At 40.0% G+C, this 20,325-nt stretch overlaps 1 protein-coding gene across 1 annotated transcript in view; it reads right to left on the bottom strand.

The window, feature by feature from the left end:
• LOC119741460 (deleted in malignant brain tumors 1 protein-like) overlaps positions 1–19,609 on the bottom strand; it is a 67,992-nt gene extending 48,383 nt beyond the window's left edge. The window contains exon 1 of the mRNA XM_038217215.1: positions 19,377–19,609. Within this exon, the coding sequence (XP_038073143.1) occupies positions 19,377–19,437 (61 nt within the window). The 5' untranslated portion in view covers positions 19,438–19,609. The remainder of the gene's footprint in view (positions 1–19,376) is intronic.
• Positions 19,610–20,325: the final 716 nt, after the last annotated feature.

Genomic DNA, 20,325 nt, shown 5'->3' with positions numbered 1-20,325 from the left:
ATGAACATATGAGTAAAGGGGTCAATGTGGGCAGTCCCCTCCCTCAACAGCATTTAAACCAAAAAAAGAAGAAATTCAAGAAAAAAAGTGACACGGGCTGCGGAAGTGCTAGGATCTGTTCTTGTTATTGTCTAAAATCACTCAGCTTCGTCCCCTGGATCTCATGATTCTCATCCGTTGGGAATCTTTGTGTAAACCGCCCCCACCCCTAAGGCCAAACTTCAGATACAGGATACATATGCGCTCTGGTCACAGGAGCGGATTCAGACTGCCATTTGCCGGGGGGCCTAGAATTATTGTAATGAAGGGTCCAGGACCTGCGAAGCCCTTACGGCGTGGGGTCCGGGGCCCGCTTAAGGGCCCCGGGGAAAAATGGGATTTTAGATGCTCTGTGGTGCAATCTGAGGCGATTCCTGGCCACTTCCACCGTTTAGAAAACGTTTTAAACATCGAAAATTCCATTTAAATTTGTTATGTTTTTGTTGTTGTTTATAAAGTTTGTTACGTACTCAAAGTTAAGAACCATGTTCCATCTCCGTATTTTTTCACAATTTTCTATTTTGGAAAGGGATTTATGCCACTTAAGGTACAAAATGGTGGGGGCACCGCTAGGGTGAAATTATAGCATAGAGGGAATTTGAATCCCGGGACATACCGTTATTTCGTTTTACCGTTTTGGATTTCCTCAAAAACAAAAACAGTAAACGAATCATCGACCGTTTTGTCGTTTTATAGTGTTATAAGACGACAAGCGGTATTAAGATAAATACGGTTTCTCCGTTTTATAAGTTTAGTAAAATTCATTATAGCATAACGATCAATGATTTTTGTTTTACAGATTACACAAATACAGACTGTTTTTTTATTCCAGTGTCATGGTTAACAGTCCGTGGTGCATTTTGTGGCGGTGGGCAAGGGGGTGGAGGGGGACCATTACATGTTTTACACGAAGAAGTGTTACCTCAGCATAATTAATGCGTGATGTGATTCCTGGCGCGGACCCTGACCCCTTTCTCATGCGATTCAGTCAAGTTGGTGGGGCTTAAAGAGTTCCAAGCAATATGGCGCTAGAAAACTTCAAGGGAGGACATTACTTTTCACAATGGAAACAGGATGGTAATAAGACGTTTGATGAAGTTGCAGACATTTTGAAGGAAACTGGGGTTCAAGTCGACGCGGCTCTTCAATAGCCAATTCGCAAATTTTGTCGTGAGAACGAAATGTAAGGAGCGGGGCCCAGGCAATGAGTCGATCCCAAGGGCGCATTAATTAACATTCCGGTGCATTGCTTAATTGCCGAACCTAAAATCAAAAAATGGTCGGTAAGACTATTGACCGTTTTGTCATTGTCATGATTTTGTAAAACAACACTCTAAAAATAAAGCAACTAACCGTTTATCGCTTTCTACAATTAAAAACAACAACAAAAAGTATTTTGTGTGTGTGACTTAATACCGTTTGACCGTTTTACAAAACTGTAAAACGAGAAAACGGTCAATGGTTCGTTTACTGTTTCTGTTTTTGAGGAAATCCAAAACAGTAAAACGAAATAACGGTATGTCCCGTGATTAATTTGGCCGGAGGACCAATGCGAGCGCGGAGCGCGAAGCACTTACGGCGTGGGGTCCGGGGCCCGCTTAAGGGCCCCGGGAAATTTTGGATCGTAGATGATCTGTGGTGCAATCTGAGGCGTTTCCTGGCCACTTTCCCCTGTTTTTTTTAGCAGAAGTTTTTTAAATTATAAGGGGATATTTTGTTTCATTTGTTTCAAATACATATTGGCCTATATACTCTTGCTCTTAAGTGTCTTCTGTATTCAAAGCTTAAAGTTGAGAACATGCACATAATTTGTAATTGTTCCGCGCTCGGTCACATAACTCTCTTTTCCCCTCATATTTTTACATGGCAAAGGGGGGTGTTTAACAGCCAAAACACCCCCCCCCCCCTGCGTACGCGCCTGCACATGCATAATGCGTAATTAGACTGCTTCCCGCTGCGCCGCTTCAATGTCCAAAGCTGAGGACGGGAACCAGTCAATGGCCGTACCTATAGCCCGACAGGTTGAAATTGACATTGGGAAAATGCCAAACAAACATCGGTGGAGAACTAATATTCCTGCGAGTTAAATTCACAGAACTTAATCTCTTTTCTCTGTGTATGTGATATTCCATTTTAATGTAACTTTCTCGCTGGGTTTTTTTTCGCTCCAACTTAAGTGATGTCGTTGCCTGTTGTCGCGACATTTCTGCCGTAACACCTCCTTACACACAGTGCATGCGGTGGACTGCACGCAGTCAATGCAGCGTTGATAATAATGAGCAATGCGGCTGGAGTTGGCCAGCGGCCGTTGTGAGTAAAGTTGAGAATGTTGATGTGCACGACCGAAATTCTACGTTTTTCTTAAGAGTCATCAACCTTAAATATATATTAAGTTAGGCAACTCGTGAATAAGGCCCATTAGAAACATCTCTCAGTGGGAATACATTTATGCAAAGATTGGCATTGATGCTACATCCCACATCGAAAAAAAACCCGACCGACACTTAATTTTTTTGGCGATGTTACCGGACACAACCATTTTTGGGGGCCTGATTTTCCTTCATTGTGAGTCGACATGACCGCAAAATATTGGCGGAACAGCTTAGGGGAGATTCAGAGAAGTCAAGGTTAAAAATATTCGATCTTTAAAAAAAAATGTTTTGAACCACCCACCGACCCCAAATTTCGATTTTTAAATGTTGAATGACTATTCAATATATCCTATACACTGAAAAACAAAGTGGTGCTTCAAAGGAAGCAGATATTTTAAGTCAATGCTCTCCCATCCTCCAGGAGTTTTCAATGGTTCAGTTTCCAGGCTTCCAGCATGCAACCTTGTAGTTGAAACAGACGGAAATTGTCAAGCATACAAAACTTTGTGCAATGATTTCATTTTTCTCAGACACTATATTTAAAAAAACAAAATATAAGGTTATTTCGGCTTCGTTATGATTAGCTTTTGATGTGTCCAAAAGTGTTGTTGATCTGCTGGATGTCGCACAATAAAACACGTGCGATGGCGGCCATGCTTATCGCAAAAAACGTGTCAGCGCTGCACTAGTCTTCAATTCAAGCCTCGTTTCACTGCTGAGTGAGCGCCACTGATTTACCGAACTGTGGTGTACGGCCATATTGGCCTGCACACGTTGTACCGAAACAAACCCTGACCATTCCCAACTTGTAATGAAGTCTTCTTCAATGTTTTCGCCGTTTAAGCCCAACCCCCTCCCCATATGCTCGAAGGCTCACTCACGCGATCTCCCTATATTAGCGGGCTGTTAAGGTCAAATACGTGATACAATTGTGCACTTTGTGACTAACGCATGAAACTTCGCATGTTGGTTCTTCATACCATGAAAATTTTTTTCAGATGTGGAGACATTTCATATTTGACCTCTGGTGACCTTTGAGAGGTCAATGACCTTTACATTCACTATTTATAATAATTGTTCTTAAAAACACCAATTTCCTATGACCTTAGTCTATGTCAAAGGTCTTCAGGCAATGGAAATAATGATCAGATGTGAAAAAAAATCATACTTGACCTCCGGTGACCTTTCAGAGGTCAATGACCTATATATACAGTATTTATAGTTATTTATAAGATTTACACTTTAAACCCCAACTTTTTCAAGACCCAACTCCAAAAGTTAGGTGTTGATGCTATGAAAAGCATTTTCATATGAAGGGCATTTCACATCTGACCTCTGTGGTGACATTCAAGAGGTCATTGAACTTTGTATGCGCTATTTATAGATATTTAAAAGATTTACTATTCAAAACCCCACTTTTTTATGACCCAAGTCTAAAAGTTGGCCCTTCGTGACATGAACAGAATTTTCAGATGTGTGTGAAACTTCATATTTGACCCCTGCTGTCCTTTAAGAGGTCAATAAACTTCGCATACCCTATTTGCTGCTATTTATCATATTTAATATTCCAAATGCCACTTTTTTCATGACCCAAGTTTAAATATATCAAAACAAGTGTATTTTAAGTATTATTCTACACCATGTCATGAATTCAGACCCAAAAGAAATTTTTTTCTGACCTCTGATCTCCATTTCCCTTTTTGAAGGGCAGACAGGGGCGCAACAGAATACAAGAGTTACAAAAATCACACTCTAACAGTGACCAGTGGGCTTGGAAAAAAGGTTAAGAATGTGGTGACCCAAGTGTTAGACATTTGTACATTTTACATTGTAAAGAAAGTCTAACAATCTTCTATCTCAGTCGCAACATGTTGCGCCTGCCAATTGAAAAGGGGAAATGGAGGTCAGATGTCACCCCATTTTTGGTGGGACATGAATTCATTACATGACTGTGTAATAATAGGTGCAATACCTTTCTTTTGCAATAATGAGGCTTGGGTCACAAATAAGGCGTTTTCACGAATAAATATGAAAAAAAGCGAAAAAAGGGTATATAAAGTTCATTGACCAATCAAAGGGTACCAAAGGTCAGATATGATGTCCCCATATCTGAAAATTCTTTTCATGTCACAAAGAGCCAACTTTTAGACTTCGGTCATGAAACAGTTTTGAATGATAAATCTTATAGATATCTATAAATAGGGCATACAAAGTTTATTGACCTTTTAAAGGTCACCAGAAGTCAGATATGAAATGCCCTACATATGAAAAAAAAATCATAGCATGAACACCTAACTTTTAGACTTAATCTTGAAAAAGTCTTGGTCTTGAAAAAGTTGGGGTTTAAAGAGTAAATCATAATAACGATAAATATGTTTACAAAGGTCATTGACCTGTGGAAGGTTACTAAAGGTCAATTTTTGTTTTGTATGCACATCTGATCGTTATGTTCTTGGCCTGAAGGCCTATGACATAGATCATAGGAAAATGGTGTTTTCAAGAACAATTGTTATAAATAGTGTATGTAAAGGTCATTGACCTGTAAAAGGTCACCAGAGGTCAAATATGAAATGTCTCCACATCCAAAAATATTCTTTATGGCATGAAGAACCAACGTGCGAAGTTTCATGCTTTAGTCGCAAAGTGCACAATCGTATCACTCAACAGCCCCACTAGATTTATCTACCGTTGGAACGAGTTGGGCTATATTGAGACGCGGATGTCAGCTATTGATGACACAGGAACAGCACAGTCATGACAGACATGAAAGACGATATCGAAGAGGCCGCTGGATATTTAGGTGTTGGGCTTTAGCCGCCCAAAACCTATTGTTTTTCTGCGAGTTTAATATTCTTGTTTTTAGGTGTTCGGCTTCAGCCCAAAACCTACTGTTATTCTATGAATTCAATATTCTTTTTTTTATTATTCAAGACAGATTCTTCTCCGGAACTGTTTGGAAAAATGGAAACATATATGAACTTCATTTGTCAATACCCAAATGCCCAACCCACTGCAGATTTTTTTTTTTTGTAATTACGTCATTATGACGTCATCATGGGTCACGTGACGTCACTTCAAAATATAATAAATGTAATCTTTGGAATTAAATATAAAATCAACCGTGAGAGACCGGAACTTGAATTTTGCGGGAATCGACATGATTATACATGCTCTTTCTTTTAACCTGTGCGCGTCAAATCACATGACCCTTCCTTCCGGTCGAAACCGGAAGTGCCTAATAATTTGAAAGTGGAATAAGATATGAACTTGCTTTTATTGATGTTGGTGTCTGCCTCGATTGACCTTACAAAAAAATAATGGGCGACGCCATGAAGAGTTGGAGCGCCCTCTAGCGGCAGGTTAAAAAACGTCAAAAACGCATTTTCACTTGATGTCTGTGGCGAAGTTTGTGGTATTCGTTTCAAAATTAATTTACATGATGACCTTAATGCAGACAAGACCTATGCGCGAAAAAAAATTGATTACGTCATCAGTTCGGAAGTTACAATAAAAGGACCTTTAAACCTTCAAAAATTGCTTAAAAATCAACCTTGATAGATATAATCAAGATTTTGCTATATATAGCACAGTTAAAATAGCTCTTGAATTTTCTGGTAAAAACGTCACAATGACGTCATCAAGTATCATATTACAAGCAATCAAAAATGTCTAGATTTAATCTTTGAAAATCAATATAAAATCAACTGCTACAGATTTGATTTTGTTTTTATGGCATTCGATACAATAAAGCAGGGTCTTCTTTTTGGTATTAAGTGCAAAATCACGTGACCCTTCCTTCCGGTCGAAACCGGAAGTGTCTTATTATTTGAAATTGGCAGAAGATGCGAACTTGCTTTCAACGATGAGTGTCTGCCTAGGCAGTACTGTACGAACATTTTACAGTTGACGTCATCAAATGTAAGAGCGCCCTCTAGCGGCATGTTGAAAAAGTCAAACATGGATTTAAACATGAACATTTTGAGTTGATGAGTGTTGCAAAGTTTGCGGTAATCCACGGCCTAACACCGTGTGGTTGTTCCTACAACCTCTAGTTGTAGTTTTTTTCCCCTTCAGCTTTTAATATTTGTTCTATTACTTTAATTGAAACTGAATTTAAATTTTCAGTTTTTTCCTTAGGCTTTGACCCACCCATCCACCCACAATTTGGAAAAAAAGATCGAATTTTTGTTTGACTATTCTGAATGGCCCTTTATGAAGGCAATTGCGTTGAAATGTTATCTGAAAAATGTGCAGGGATTGGGTTGAAGGGGATATGATCAACTGGGCACTTTTATCCCGAAAGATCATTACAATGGATTGAACAAAGGACATTCTATAACACATAACATATTGCATCTTTTTGATGCTCTGTTCAATCAGTAATGTTGAGAATTCCTCTTGCGAGTTCTCTGACAGCACGGAGCGTCCAGTGCTATTTCAATTATTTCAACTCCACCCAAGCTTTCAAGTTCTTAATCATCTACTTATACAGAAATATACCCAAAATCATAGGAGCATAAACAATTGTTACACATACAAATAACCTCTGAATTGTGATAATATAATCTGCACTTGTGGTCAGGTGAGGTCTGATATTTATTTCATTATAAAACTTAATTTTTCTAACTTTTTATCAAATTCAATAAAAAAAAGTCATCTCAGCGGCGTCACTAGGAAGAACAATTAAAATCGAGGGATCCCAAATTGGTCACTCCGCCGCAAATAACTAGTGTCAAGGTTTCGTTATAAACTTATCACTGAAAATACAGCTAAATTTCAGATCGTATACAAATAGCCGCGTACTTGATACCCCCGTCACACCGGAGGTGCGGTGCCACTGCGGTGCTTGTACGGCATAAACCGCCGTGGCACCGTTAGATCGCCGTGGTTCCGCAGTGGTTCCGTCATTGATCGCCGTAGCACCGCGGAAAACTGTCAAAACCGCGGACCTTCGTGGTGGCACGGCGTAAACTTTGAACATGTTCAAAACTTCCGCAGTGCCACCGCAGGTTGGGCCAATCCGCAGTGGGATTGTCGCGGCACCGCCATGACCGCCGTGGCACCGTACAAGGACCGCAGTAGGACCTCTATCACCGCCGTGCCTCCGCAGTACAACCGCCGTGCAATCGTGAAAAAGTAGACTGGCGACCCTAAGGCGATCCCGGGGTGGTTCTACTGCGGTTATGGCGGTGCTACCACGGTGCTACCACGGGAGCACTGCGGGTATGGGGGTGCCACTGCGGAGCTAGGGAGGAATGTTAGAAAATTTGGCGATCTTACTGCGGTTCCACTGCGTTCCTACGGCGGTGCCGGCGGTGTTGTGCTTGTACGGCAATGGCGTTTCCACTGAGGTTGCACTGAGGTGCTTGCACGGTGCTACTGCGGGCATATTTTTTAGTATAAAGGCTTGTGTTTTCTGCTTCAATTTCAGAAAGTTTTAAACTAGCAATATGAGCACAACAGAATGGCAGATAATATCATAAATTTGATGAATACGACCGAAAACCACCTCCCATATATAGCCACCGCGTGGACGTCATGGAGCCGCCCTGCTGACGCAGCGCCACCGCAGTAGCACCGCCAGGCCCGCAGTGGCACCTCACTGGCCCCGCAGTGCTGCCGCCAACACCGCAGTCCTGCCGCCAATGATCGCCGTGGCACCGCCATCAAACCGCAGTGGTAACTCAATGGGATCGCCATGTCCGCAGTGACACCGCCGTGGTTCCGTCGTGATTCCGCCCTGGTTCCGCAGTAGCACCGCGAAGAAAACAACGTGTGACGGGTAGGGGAAAACTATGAAAAACTACTGCCGGTGTCACTACGGTGATGGCGGTTTTGACCAAAATCCGTAGTGGCACCGCGCCTCCGGTGTGACGGGGGTATATATCACAACGTACACGTAGGGCATGCATATGCGATTATATGAAGATAACAATTTACAGATTTTAGTTTATTCCTTAAATGGCAGGGGACGACCCCACCCCTCATTTTTTCCCGATATCATATCAACGCATTTTTCTTTAACGTGCAGAGCCTTCATAGGTTGTACCTCTGATGTCGTGCGGTTGTTTTGACTCATACTTCAGCAAAATCAGACATATTGGAAATATGGACATATATATTTAAGTGACCAGATCCTACAAAATTAGTCTTAAGTACTCTTCCTTCACCTATGGGGTTTTATATGATTGACATTAATATCTGTACCTTTTTATTTTGATCCATGACTCCGCCTGATATTCTAATTAAATGCAGTCATGATCGTGAGCAAGGAGATGTAAGTTTTTGTTAACATTTACATTGTGATATTCTTAAGAGTAGCGCAAAAAGAAGCTCTGACGATGTATGCCTCATTTCGTTGGGTTGGGTCACAATAAATTAAACAAGTGCGGTCATTTTGATGACGTCGTTTGAACAGGTTGCCGCAGGGTGATTCTGGGTAATTTGTTTTTCTGAACAAGTCAGGGTCCCGACTTTAAAATATACCAGAACTTGTGGGTAGTACGCTAGTTGCCACTTTCGTCATTTTTCAAACACTTGGTGGCCATAATCCGCTCACTACGGTGGAAATTGTGATGAAACCTCAACATCTCAAATGCACACAGTAAGCCGTACATGAGTTATTCAAGATAAATGGCCAAAACACGTTCTGAAACAAATTCCGGCCTTGCACTTTAATTAAGGTTTATTTATTTTTGTAATTTGCGTCAATGATTTTTTTTTAATGGCATAAAGTAAGAAGACGGTATTATAAAACAATTGCTCGAACCCAACCATATAATGCGATGACTTCGAGTGTTCAAAGTTGTGAAGCTCAAAAGAGCCAAACAAACTTTGAAGTCGACATTATCGACATGAGACAAATTGCGTCCATTCTTCAATTATGAGTGCTTAGGCTGAAAAGGAAGTGTCTCCCAGCATAGGAACCGGACGTGTCCTTGTGCATCTGGTTGAGGTATTGGTAAAAATGGATGTATGAAATTGAGACTGACTCTCCCTCAAAAAGGGGTTTTGAAAGGTCCAACTACATTTTGGCCGACTTGCAGGCTCAATGGTGTATACAATAATTGCACGAAAGTGAGCGGGGCTGAATCCCATGCACTTTAGAATCAAACGTTTACTTACCTGTTGCCGAAGCTTTTCCAAGGAGTGCTAAGGCTAGGCCCAATAAAAGAAGCCACATCATCTGGAACCTTTCTACTGTTTTTTACAAGTCAGTGCCCTACGAATGCGAACACGAAGTGATTCGTAGCGCGGTTTTAGAAACCTCTTATAACATGGACGTTTTCCCGAATGACCAATTAGAAAGATTTTGGCTATCGTAGGTGATGCAAAACAAAAGCTAATCACGTCATCTCCATCGTGTCTAATCAGAACTCCCTTTTACTGATGTGACCAGAATATCACATGCTTAACGGACGTCGCGTGGATCTTAATAATCTGTATTTTCTCAACTATACTATATACCTATTTTGGCACTGTAGACTACATCATTTTATCCCATGCTGCCCCAGAAGTGAGTGCCCCTATAATAGCTTATAGAGCTAAAGTCAAGTCCTTGTGTAATCAAACATCAAGAACAACTTAGCAACCAGTTTCATGCGGCATCAATTAATGTGAAGGCCACTCCGGCAAATGATGACAAACTATCCCTTTGTCATTGTTCATACCCTGATTTCATATTTGAAACATGATGTAGGCCTGCTTTTGTGTTTGGTTAAGTGATTGCCATGTGCTTTGTTATTATGTGCTGCATCATGCGATCAAGCTTAATGAGTCGTTTGTCGACCCCTGGTATTTTTTTTACAGATTCAAAAAGAGCACAATCTCAGCATCACTGCTGTGAAAACCGCTTGTTAATACCATCTCTAGTTCAAAAATTATGAAAGGGTTCCTGCAAAAGCACACTAATGAAGGATGTTTACGGCGCATTATGTCCTTCCCTGCAAATTGGTTATACCGTTTTCGGCAAGAAACGCAAGTGTAATGTCTGCCTCTTGGCGCAGATGCCATCATATTGTGCACTACTGTCTTTGAAAAATAAAGTAAAACAACTTCACCGTTCTCATCATCCTGTATTCTTATTTTCTCTTGTCTCTCGTCAAGCTCTTGTCTGTAATGGGCTTGGTAGGTCGACGTTTTCTATAAATTGGGGACACAATGAAAGGAAAGGAGGAGTGTTATGTGTAGAGCACTTCATTCCTCCTTCCCCTTTGAGCCACCCCCCTTCACCCCCCCCCCCTCCCCAGCTGGCTCCTTTTTCATCCGTAACTATCTGATCGCATTATAGGCAGCAATTATACGCGTTATACCCTAACAGCGTATTGGGTGTTACACAGCACAATCAATCGCTATTTCAGGAAACCTTGTTATATATGTAAAAATGGGAGTTGTCTTAATGTGTAGTTGTAGAGTGCCAATGCGTATTACGGCGGTCTGGTAACAAAATTATTTTCAATGTTAAACCTTTTCGATATCAATTTGTAACAATTTCAATATGCACGCTGCACATTGCTTAATTTGAAATGTTGACGTTCTTCTTGCTGATGTGAATATTTCACCATGTCAGCCTTGATGTTCAATCTTGTCATTGAATCATGAATCATGGTAAATATCAATGTACCCATCGTACGCCTGTAAGGGAGTGGTGAACAGTCGACATGCAGACTGGGCCGAGTCAATTTGCAGGCAACTTTTTCCAGGCAGTCTCCAAAAAGAAAACGACATTGCATTGTATTTGTAAGGTATTGTATTTGTATACATGTTTGTAGTCATTTTTATTTTATGCAGGGCCCATTGGAAACCAGTTTTGAACTGTTTGGGCAAACCCTGAGTAAAGAAATGTAATACATAAATAAATAAATCGGCGGGAACGTGATCACTGTACGCGCGCTCACGAGGCCCCTTTCAATGGAGAAACCATTGTGCATGCTATTGTGCAAAGCAACTGCCCCGTGACGGCTGATTTGAACAATAGCTAGCGCAATGGTTTTGCCATTGAAGGGGGCCTTCGTGATAGATATGGATATCCTGCCCGAGTTACATCCACTTCAATTATTCACTGTGCCGATTTTGTTCAACATGAACCAACCCCAATTTTAAGACTGTCTACCCAATGCTAAGGCTGGAGTATAACATACGTACTGAATCATTCGCTTCGATCGTTTCCTCTGATGTACGGACGCTTTAGAGCTTCTGAGTCTGCAGCCTTTTCGCCCACATTAGGGACGCGTTGAATTATCGGTAACTAGTTTTATCAAAGAAGAAAATAAGCAAGCATAACGCGAGAAACCTTAAAAATTTAGATAACTCAGCAAAAATGAATCAGTAAAATACAAATTAAAAAGCCTGTAGCAATGAGGACGGGAGCATGGAATGGAACGGATGGCTTCTCGTGCACCTAGCTAGCTACACCAGGGACAAAATATCGGCAGGTACAGACAGCAACGCTGGGGGATCAGGGGTTGTTCGCTCGGCAAAACATGTAGTCAATGTCTGATGGTATGGTCACAATAAGACGTAACCATCACCACCACTATCATCGCAATCACCGTGAAGAAGCAGACACGGCATTGTCGTGTCCTACCCCTAACGAGCGACTGCTGAACAGCACAGCGGGGTCGTACCTCGCACAACATGAGCTGCCCACGGTGGGGTGGGAGCTACGGTCAGGACAGCAGCGATTCATGCCCACCAGTAGGAGCGGTGGTCAGAGGAGCACCGGTACTGAATGCGCACAACTTTAGGGTATAAAAGTAGCCATTTTGGATTGTTACTATGTCCTCATAATATATGCTTTAGAAAATGTTATTGAAGTAAGGGAGTCTAAAAATCACCAAAGTAAACTTTCCAAAAAAAACTAATAAAAAATATTCCCAAATGTAGGAACAAATATATTACACGACAGGTGTAAAAGATTTATGCAAATTAGGCATATTTCCACTACAAATCCAGCTTGGTATCCATCATTTTCAGATTCAGCACCCAAAATTTGGTTAAAAAGCTACGTTACCAACTTGTATTCAATGAATGCCTCATCTTGACCTAAATGAGGCCTTTTTGAAATATCGCCCAGACTATTTCAAGTTATGGAAATTCAACCACTGCATTATCTTGTACTTTTACATCTTGAAACTTCCACATTCGAGAAGTGGAGAACTGTTATAATGATCATTCGTAAGTACCTAAGACAGCTTACACATTCCCATTGGTCGAGAGCCCGTCACTTGGTCGGTCTTAAACGAATGATAAAGCACCAGCCTGAGGTGTTTAAAACCGGCCAGCAACAAAGGTGGCCCCTGAACAGGGACAATACAATTCTGGTTCGAAAATGTATTCTTCAGAATTTGTCGGTTTGAACTTCGAAAAAAAAACAACTATAAGTTTTGATAAAGACAATTATTTTACATCATTTTAAGTTACATTCCTCTGATATATGGACAGAAAACATGGCTGAATAAAGAGAATAAAAAAAGTTACAGGAAAATTTCGTCTGCTCGATCACGCCCCGGCCGCTAGCTCATACACGTGAACGTGATGCAGTTACCAAGTACAAGCTAAGTCCAATTACACACTTCACCGACTAGTATAGCGCGCGTAACCAGGCATACTGGAATTTGTATCATTATGGAGTCATTTCTTTGTTCTCGTGTACTAAAATTGTAGAGTTTGAGAGTGTAGTTTCAAAATGCTCCTATTTCAACCAGCCTGAATTAATTTCCTGGGCTGAAATTTGGAATTAATATCCCTTACATAAAATACTTCAATTTGCGACGAATCAACACACCTTGGATTTTTTTTGGAGTAAAATCCATATGTTTTCGTGATAACCTTGTGGAGACGTATTCACCTATAGAAATTGCCCTGTGGATACGTATACAGTCTTTTGTTACCTATTATGTACCTGTCTCCACAGGGTACCGTGTGTAAGATCACACATACACAGATGTTTACGTTGCATACCTAGTGTGGACATTCCTTTGTTTTCGTGTATTAAGAAAACATGCGGAAATAAAACTAATTTTACTCACACTGTGAAAACTCTTTCAACCCAATTTTTTTCTATGATTCCCTTGAGTGTTTCTCTTCATTTTGCGACGAATAAACCTAACCCAAAAATGCCTCTAAAGCTGTTTTCTAGAGTGGGGGAAACCTTATGTGGACGTGGGCAAGTCCACACAACATATCTGAAAGCTCGTTTATGTGGACATCTTTTGTTCGGAAGTCCACACAGGGAATGTAATGGTTGTACACACCCACACATAAAATGGTCAGTCTTGTGGGCAAAATATACCACGAAAATAGCGGGTTAGCGAGAATCGTATCGAACCTTTCTCCAAAACAACACATCTAGACGCATTGACGAAATTGTCTTGCCTCGTACTGTCGGTACAAGTAGTAGGCCATTGGTATGTACATGAGCTTGAAAATGTGACATTTTTGCGATACCGTTTTCATGGTTTTACGTTTCACAAAGTTGCTCACAAAATCATATGGCTACGCACTAGGCCCGGTATCTTATAGCATATCACGCAAGTGTCAAACGATTTGCTTAGGCTGTCTTATTTCTCTCCCCGTTTCATGGTAAAAGCATTCCTGAAAACAATGTTAGAAAAATGGGTTCCTTTGATATTTATAAATCCTCAAAGTAGCTTTTTTTTAGAGTGTTATCTTGGGTTGGGGAGAGGGAATGTTATTTTACGCTCTGTTCATAGAAATGGCCCAACTAACCTGAAATTCGCGAACAAAACATCGTGGAAAGTTGTCCATGTTTCTACTTTTTGGAACGTTTTGTCATTTCTTCTACTTTTTTTTACCAAAAAGGTATTTATGAATTGGAATATAATGTTTGGTTGCTGTTAATGTTTAAGACCGGTTTGGAGTCTGGACGCTGATAATTCGGCTCGGGTCATTATCGGCGTCCAGACTCCAACACCGGTCTTAAACATCTTGTTCAAAACCAGCCAAACACACATTTATTCATTATTATATACAGTAATTACATGTATTGTGCATTATTTCAGCTGCTACTATTGATTCTTAGTTGACCTATGTGAATGCTCATTAATTTGAATAATTCAGATTAATGTTATATGAACATGTGTTGTTTTATTTGATAGTTTCTAATGCTCTTGGCAAAGTCTACCACACCACCTGTTGCAAATTTTTCACAATAAAATAGATATGAAAGAATAGTGCTGCAAAAAATACGAATTTTATTGTTGCTTATAGGTGCCAATTAGAAAAAAACACAAAATGTTTGATGCTTTAAAAAGGTACACACTATTCTGACCTCTTTTAATATTTTCCCATTTTAAAGCACTGGGCAGTGCTGCATTTGTTTGAGAACAATACATTTCATTATCATGTATCTTATTAGAGACTATTTCTCTCATGTAGGGTTTTATTCAAGTTACTCCAATTATTACTTTTACAATATATAGAGCAATTACTAGTACTTTAGAAACATAAAATGTGTTGAAAACTGATGAAGCTTAGAAGGTAATTAATAAATACAAATGTACGGGGTTTTTTTCATGGAAAACATTAAAGTGATTGATAAATATTTTCATTTAAATTAAAAAATGTTATTCAATTTCGACGTGATTTTAACACCACTCCTACGATAAGTCGGTTTGCGAATTGTTTCAACATTGATTAATTTTAAAAATGCCAGCATCCACCATTATCCGTAGGCCTATATCTTTTAAACGTTGCTTTAAACAGTGAGTCGGAATATCTACGTTGATTCAAGATTTGCATTGGTTCAAAGTTGATTTTGCTACATTGATACGATGTCGATAATTCTATGTTGATTTAATGCTAACATTTCTACTTTGATTCAATTTGCAAATTCTACATCTTTTAATCAGCGCTATTTCAACGTAGAAATGACGTTAAATCTAAGTTAAAATGCGTTTAGAACTTAACGTCGGCATTTCTACAGCAGATCAAACTTGCAAATCCAATCATTTTTCATCTTTGAAACAACGTAGAGTTTTCAACATGTCTACATTGATCCACGTTGTTTCTACGTCAGTTTTTCTACGTCAGATCATTTTGCAAATCCAACTTATTCAATGTCAGCTAGTGCAACGTATTTTGCCCGCTGGGCTCGGCTCGAAATGTACATGATCAGAATGTTATTGGCTTGATATTGTGGTTGGTTGGTTTGGACTTGGTATTTGGACGACCTGGCTTTTTAGTGATATGGTTGTTGGTTGGAGCTCGCAATTAATATGGTTGGTAGATGTGGGCTTGACAATTAATGGTTTGATCGTTTGGCTCAAAATATATATTGCAGAAAGCAGGCTCATCTCCCTTTTGGCTAAATTAAATCATGCTGATTGACGGAGTTATATCTCGGTTGCGTCGGACAGGAGTTTCCCCCGGGCTTTTCCCTAAAAGATTTTGGTTCGGGTTTTCGCCCTTCCGTCGTCAGCAAGTCGTCTTGCCTCCTTTAAACTGTAATTTATATTGCTTATAATTTAAAGATAGTACTAATACTCTCTTGTTTGCTCTCCAGAAACATGGTTCATCCCTGTATTATCCTATGAGAATGTGATCTCATTGTTCTTATAACACGGGGGGCAACGGGAGGGCCAGGGGAGTCGCCCCCTAAATCATCCGATGATTATATACAACCCAAATGCATACATTCTAAAAATTATTGTTATTTTTTTGGAAAGGAAGTTTCTCGTACGTTTCCATGTTTATCTGCTTGACGCGGATAAAAGTGGATAAATGAAAAACAAAGTTATTTTTTTAATAACCATATACATTATTTAGGCCGATTTGCAGACTCAATAATAATACAATTTGCACGCAATTGAGCGAGGGTGATTTCCATGTACTTGACAATCCTAACTGTGCTAACCCGTTGTAGAAACTGTTCCGAGAAGTCCAAATGAAAGGCCTTTTAAAAGAAGCCATCTGGAATTTCCCACGTTTGTTGTGCATACAGTGCAAGTCAGTGTCCTAACGAAGCGATTTGTAGCCAGCTTGTAGAAACCTCTTAAAGCATGGACGTTTCATCAAGTGATCTATCAAACAGATTTGAGCTAATCACTGTTGTGCAAAACAAAAGCTAATTACGTGTCGCTGGTTGACGTCACCTGCATCGTGCACAATCAACACTTCCTTTGTCTGATGTAACAAGAATATCACAAGGTTACCTGACGTCGCGTGAATCTCATTAATCTACAGCTGTCCCAAAAAAAGGTACACCATAAAGAACGAGATAATAATGAACAAGCTATGAACTTAATGACTATTATTGTGATTTTATCATAAACTAGGGGCAGTAAAGATGAAATACACTCAACCAAAAAAGAAAGTCCCCTACTTCCAATACTTTTTTGTCTAACTCAAAAACTTCTGGGCACATCTTGCTCAAATTACGACTGATCAGTGCAGAAATTCTTTAGCAATCCAGCCGTACTCTTTATTTGGCCCGAAACGGTAATAATGTGTGCAAATTTATGCAATTTATGACAAATGATACCGAAAACAGTTGCACTTTTGTATACGTGCATGTTGCGGTTCACACTCGCCTTGCAAGTGTACAAAAGTGCAACTTTTTTTTCGGTACCACTTGACAAACTGCATCATTTTGTACAATTATCACTGTTTTCGGCCAAACAGAGTATGGCTGGATTGCTAAGAATTTTCTGCACTGATCAATTGTAATTTGAGCAAGATGTGCCCAGTAGTTATTGAGTTAGACAAAAAAGTATTAAGGGGGCTTGCTTTTTTGGTTGAGTGTATTAAGTAAATTTATTCTGGAACTTACGTATTGCAACTTCCGACGTTGCGTCATAAACCATCGGATTTCGTCAGGCAACTGATGACCCTTTGGCTCAGGTCATTATCAGCGTCCAGAACCCAAACCGGTCTTAAACATCTTGTTTAAAACCAGCCAAACACATATTTATTCCTCATTATAAACTGTAAGTGCATGTATTTTGTATTTTGCAGCTATTTTAGCTGCTATCTCTTTGAATGTTCAATTGAATAATTCAGTTTATTTTTTTATGAACATGTGTTATTTTTCTATTTGATAGTTTCTAATGCTCTTGCCAAACCTGCTACACCACCAGCCCTGTTGCAATATTTTCACAAGAAAATAGATATGACAGAATAGTGGTACAAAAAAATAATTTTATTGTTGCTTGTATGTGCCAATTAGAAAAGGTACACTTCTGACCTCTTTTAATATATTCCCATTTAAAAGCACTGGGCAGTGCTGCATTTGTCTGAGAAAAATTAATTTCATTATCATGTATCTTGTAAGAGACTTTTTTCTCTCACGCAGGGCTATAATCCTGTTGGAACAAGTTACTCCAATTCTTAATTTTACAGTATATCGAGTAATATGTAGGACTTTGAAACCTAAATGTGTTGTAAACAGATGAAGCATGGAAGGTAATTAATAAATACGCCTTTTTATGGAAAACATAAAAGTGATTGATAAATATTTCATTTAAATTGAAAAAGTTATTCAATTTCGACGTGGATTTAACATCACTCCTCAGATACGTCGGTCTGTAATATATTCAATATTGACTGATTGAAGAAATGAGATTTGAAGGTTTGCATGGTGGAAAGATACTAAGACAAGATAAGTTTGCGGTAGCACCATGTGAATAAATCTCTAAATCTCATGTGAATATTTGTGGTTCTGAAAAGAACCGGAGGGACTCAACGTTTCGAACAGTATGCTCTGCCCGGCGTCAGGAGAAATGCCAACATCCACCATGATTATCAGTACATGTTTTAAACGTTGGCTTGAACAGTAACTTGAAATATCTACGTTGATTCAATGGTTGACATTATGGTTGGCTGGTTTGGGCTTGATATTTATATTGGTTGGAGGGCATGGGTTGATAGTGATATGGTTGTTGGTTGGGGCTTACAATAGGACATGGTTCGGGGGTGTGGTGTGGTTTGAATGTTAGGCTCAAAATATATATAGCAGAAGGCAGGCTCATCTCACTTTTGGCTAAATCAAATGCCGATTGACAGAGTAACAATCTCGGTTGCCACGTAATGTGGAGCTGCGGAAGGAAATTCACCCGCGTTTTCCCTATTTTTTTTTGGGGGGGGGGGGAGGGGGGTGGGTGGTTGGGTTCGCCCGCTTATAATTTAAATACAGTTTTTATGCTTTCTTGTTTGCCCTCCAGAAACAATTTACAAACGTTTGGTACATCGTTGAATTGGTACTACATGTTTTCCCCTGAATTGTCATCAGCTCAGAATGTGATCTAATTGTGCTCATAACGCTCATTGTGCTTATAGCGCTGGGGGTGGGGGGATGGCTCGGCGGCCCAACGGGGGGCGGGGGGGGGGCGCCCCCTAAATTATCTGGTGATAAATTCTTAAATTATTGAATTAATATTATTTTTTAACGAAAAGTTTCGTATTAGTTTCCATGTTTATCTGTATGACATATATAAAAGTGATGAATGAAAAACAAAACGTTTGCTTTTAAGGTCCAAAAAGAAGTCTCCGGTTTCTGGTATGCGCGTGCGTCGCCGTAGCCATGCGCGTCGGCAAAATGAAAAAGTTTTTTTTTTCAATAAAAGATGATGTCTCAAAACCGCCAAACTCACTGGTTTGACTGGAACCCTGCTACTGCACAGTTTTAACGTGTTTTTAGATAATTTATGATCGAGAATAAGCTTTATGTGGCCTCTCTGGACTCCCATATATTTACACAAAGTTTAGTCGGGCACCATTTGCCGTCATCAGCCGACATTTGAAGCACAAAAAAAAACCGGTAAAAAAAAAAAAAGCCGCGTCGCCGCACCACTTTTGGGCCAAGCTCCATACCAGAAACCGGAGACTTTTTATTTGGCCTAATAGCCATCTACATTACTTAGGCCGGGTTGCCCAATAATGAAGACAATTTGCACGAAAATGAGCCAGGGTGAATTCCATGCACTTGACAATCCTAAGTGTGCTTACCTGTTGCACAAACTGTTCCGAGAAGTCCCAATGAAAGGCCTAGTCGAAGAAGCCACATCATCAGGAACTTTTCCACTGTTTTTCAGGCATGCAAGTCAGTGCCCTACAAAAGCAACTTGAAGACGAAGTGAGCTTTTATAACCTGGACGATTCTTCGCGAGATTAAAGTGTTTTGAGCAAATGACGGTTATGCAAAACAAGAGCTAATCCCATGTCGGTTGATGAAGTCGTGTTCAATCAACGCTTCCTTTGTCTGGTGTAACAAGAATATTACATGATTACCGGACGTCGCGTGAATCTCATTAATCCGCCAGCTGTCCCCAAAAAGGGCACACCACAAACAAAGAGATAATGACCAATATTGTTGTTTTATCATAAACTAGGGGCAGTAAAGATGCAATATTCAGTGAATCTTATTCTGGAACTTACGTATTGCAACTTCGTCCGGCAACTGGTGACCCGTGGGCTGGTCACGTGATAGACGGCTAGGAATGCCTTGGATGGCCCGCTGGCGATGTTTTCCAAGCCACATGCTCGCTATTATATATAGAATTATGCCGGAGGGTCCTATATATGCAATAGTATGTTTAAAACTACCACATCGATCGACTGTAGTGTGGATATTACATTGGATTACAAATCCGATGGTGTGAGTTCGATTCCCATCGGATGCTTTTTTTTTTAATTTCTTCTTCTTTACTTCTTTTTTTTCTCTTAAAAAGGTTTGTTCGTCATTTGGAACATTTTTCTTTTACCAATATGTGGTTTGGAGGGTGTTTTTTTTTCAAGGGAAATAAAGTCCGACAATCTGACTTGCAACTCAATGTACTTCGAAATACGCCCATCGCGTACGGAAAAAATATCGCGGCCCGGGGCCGGTTCCATGCATGAGATAAGTTAAAACGTAGCCCGGCATTTTGTTGAGGTATGGCTCAGTGTTCTATTTTTT

The sequence above is a fragment of the Patiria miniata genome, unplaced genomic scaffold (assembly GCF_015706575.1).
Source record: "Patiria miniata isolate m_02_andy unplaced genomic scaffold, ASM1570657v1 HiC_scaffold_5, whole genome shotgun sequence".
Lineage (NCBI taxonomy): Eukaryota > Metazoa > Echinodermata > Asteroidea > Valvatida > Asterinidae > Patiria > Patiria miniata.
This window is presented reverse-complemented; position numbering and strand designations above follow the sequence as displayed.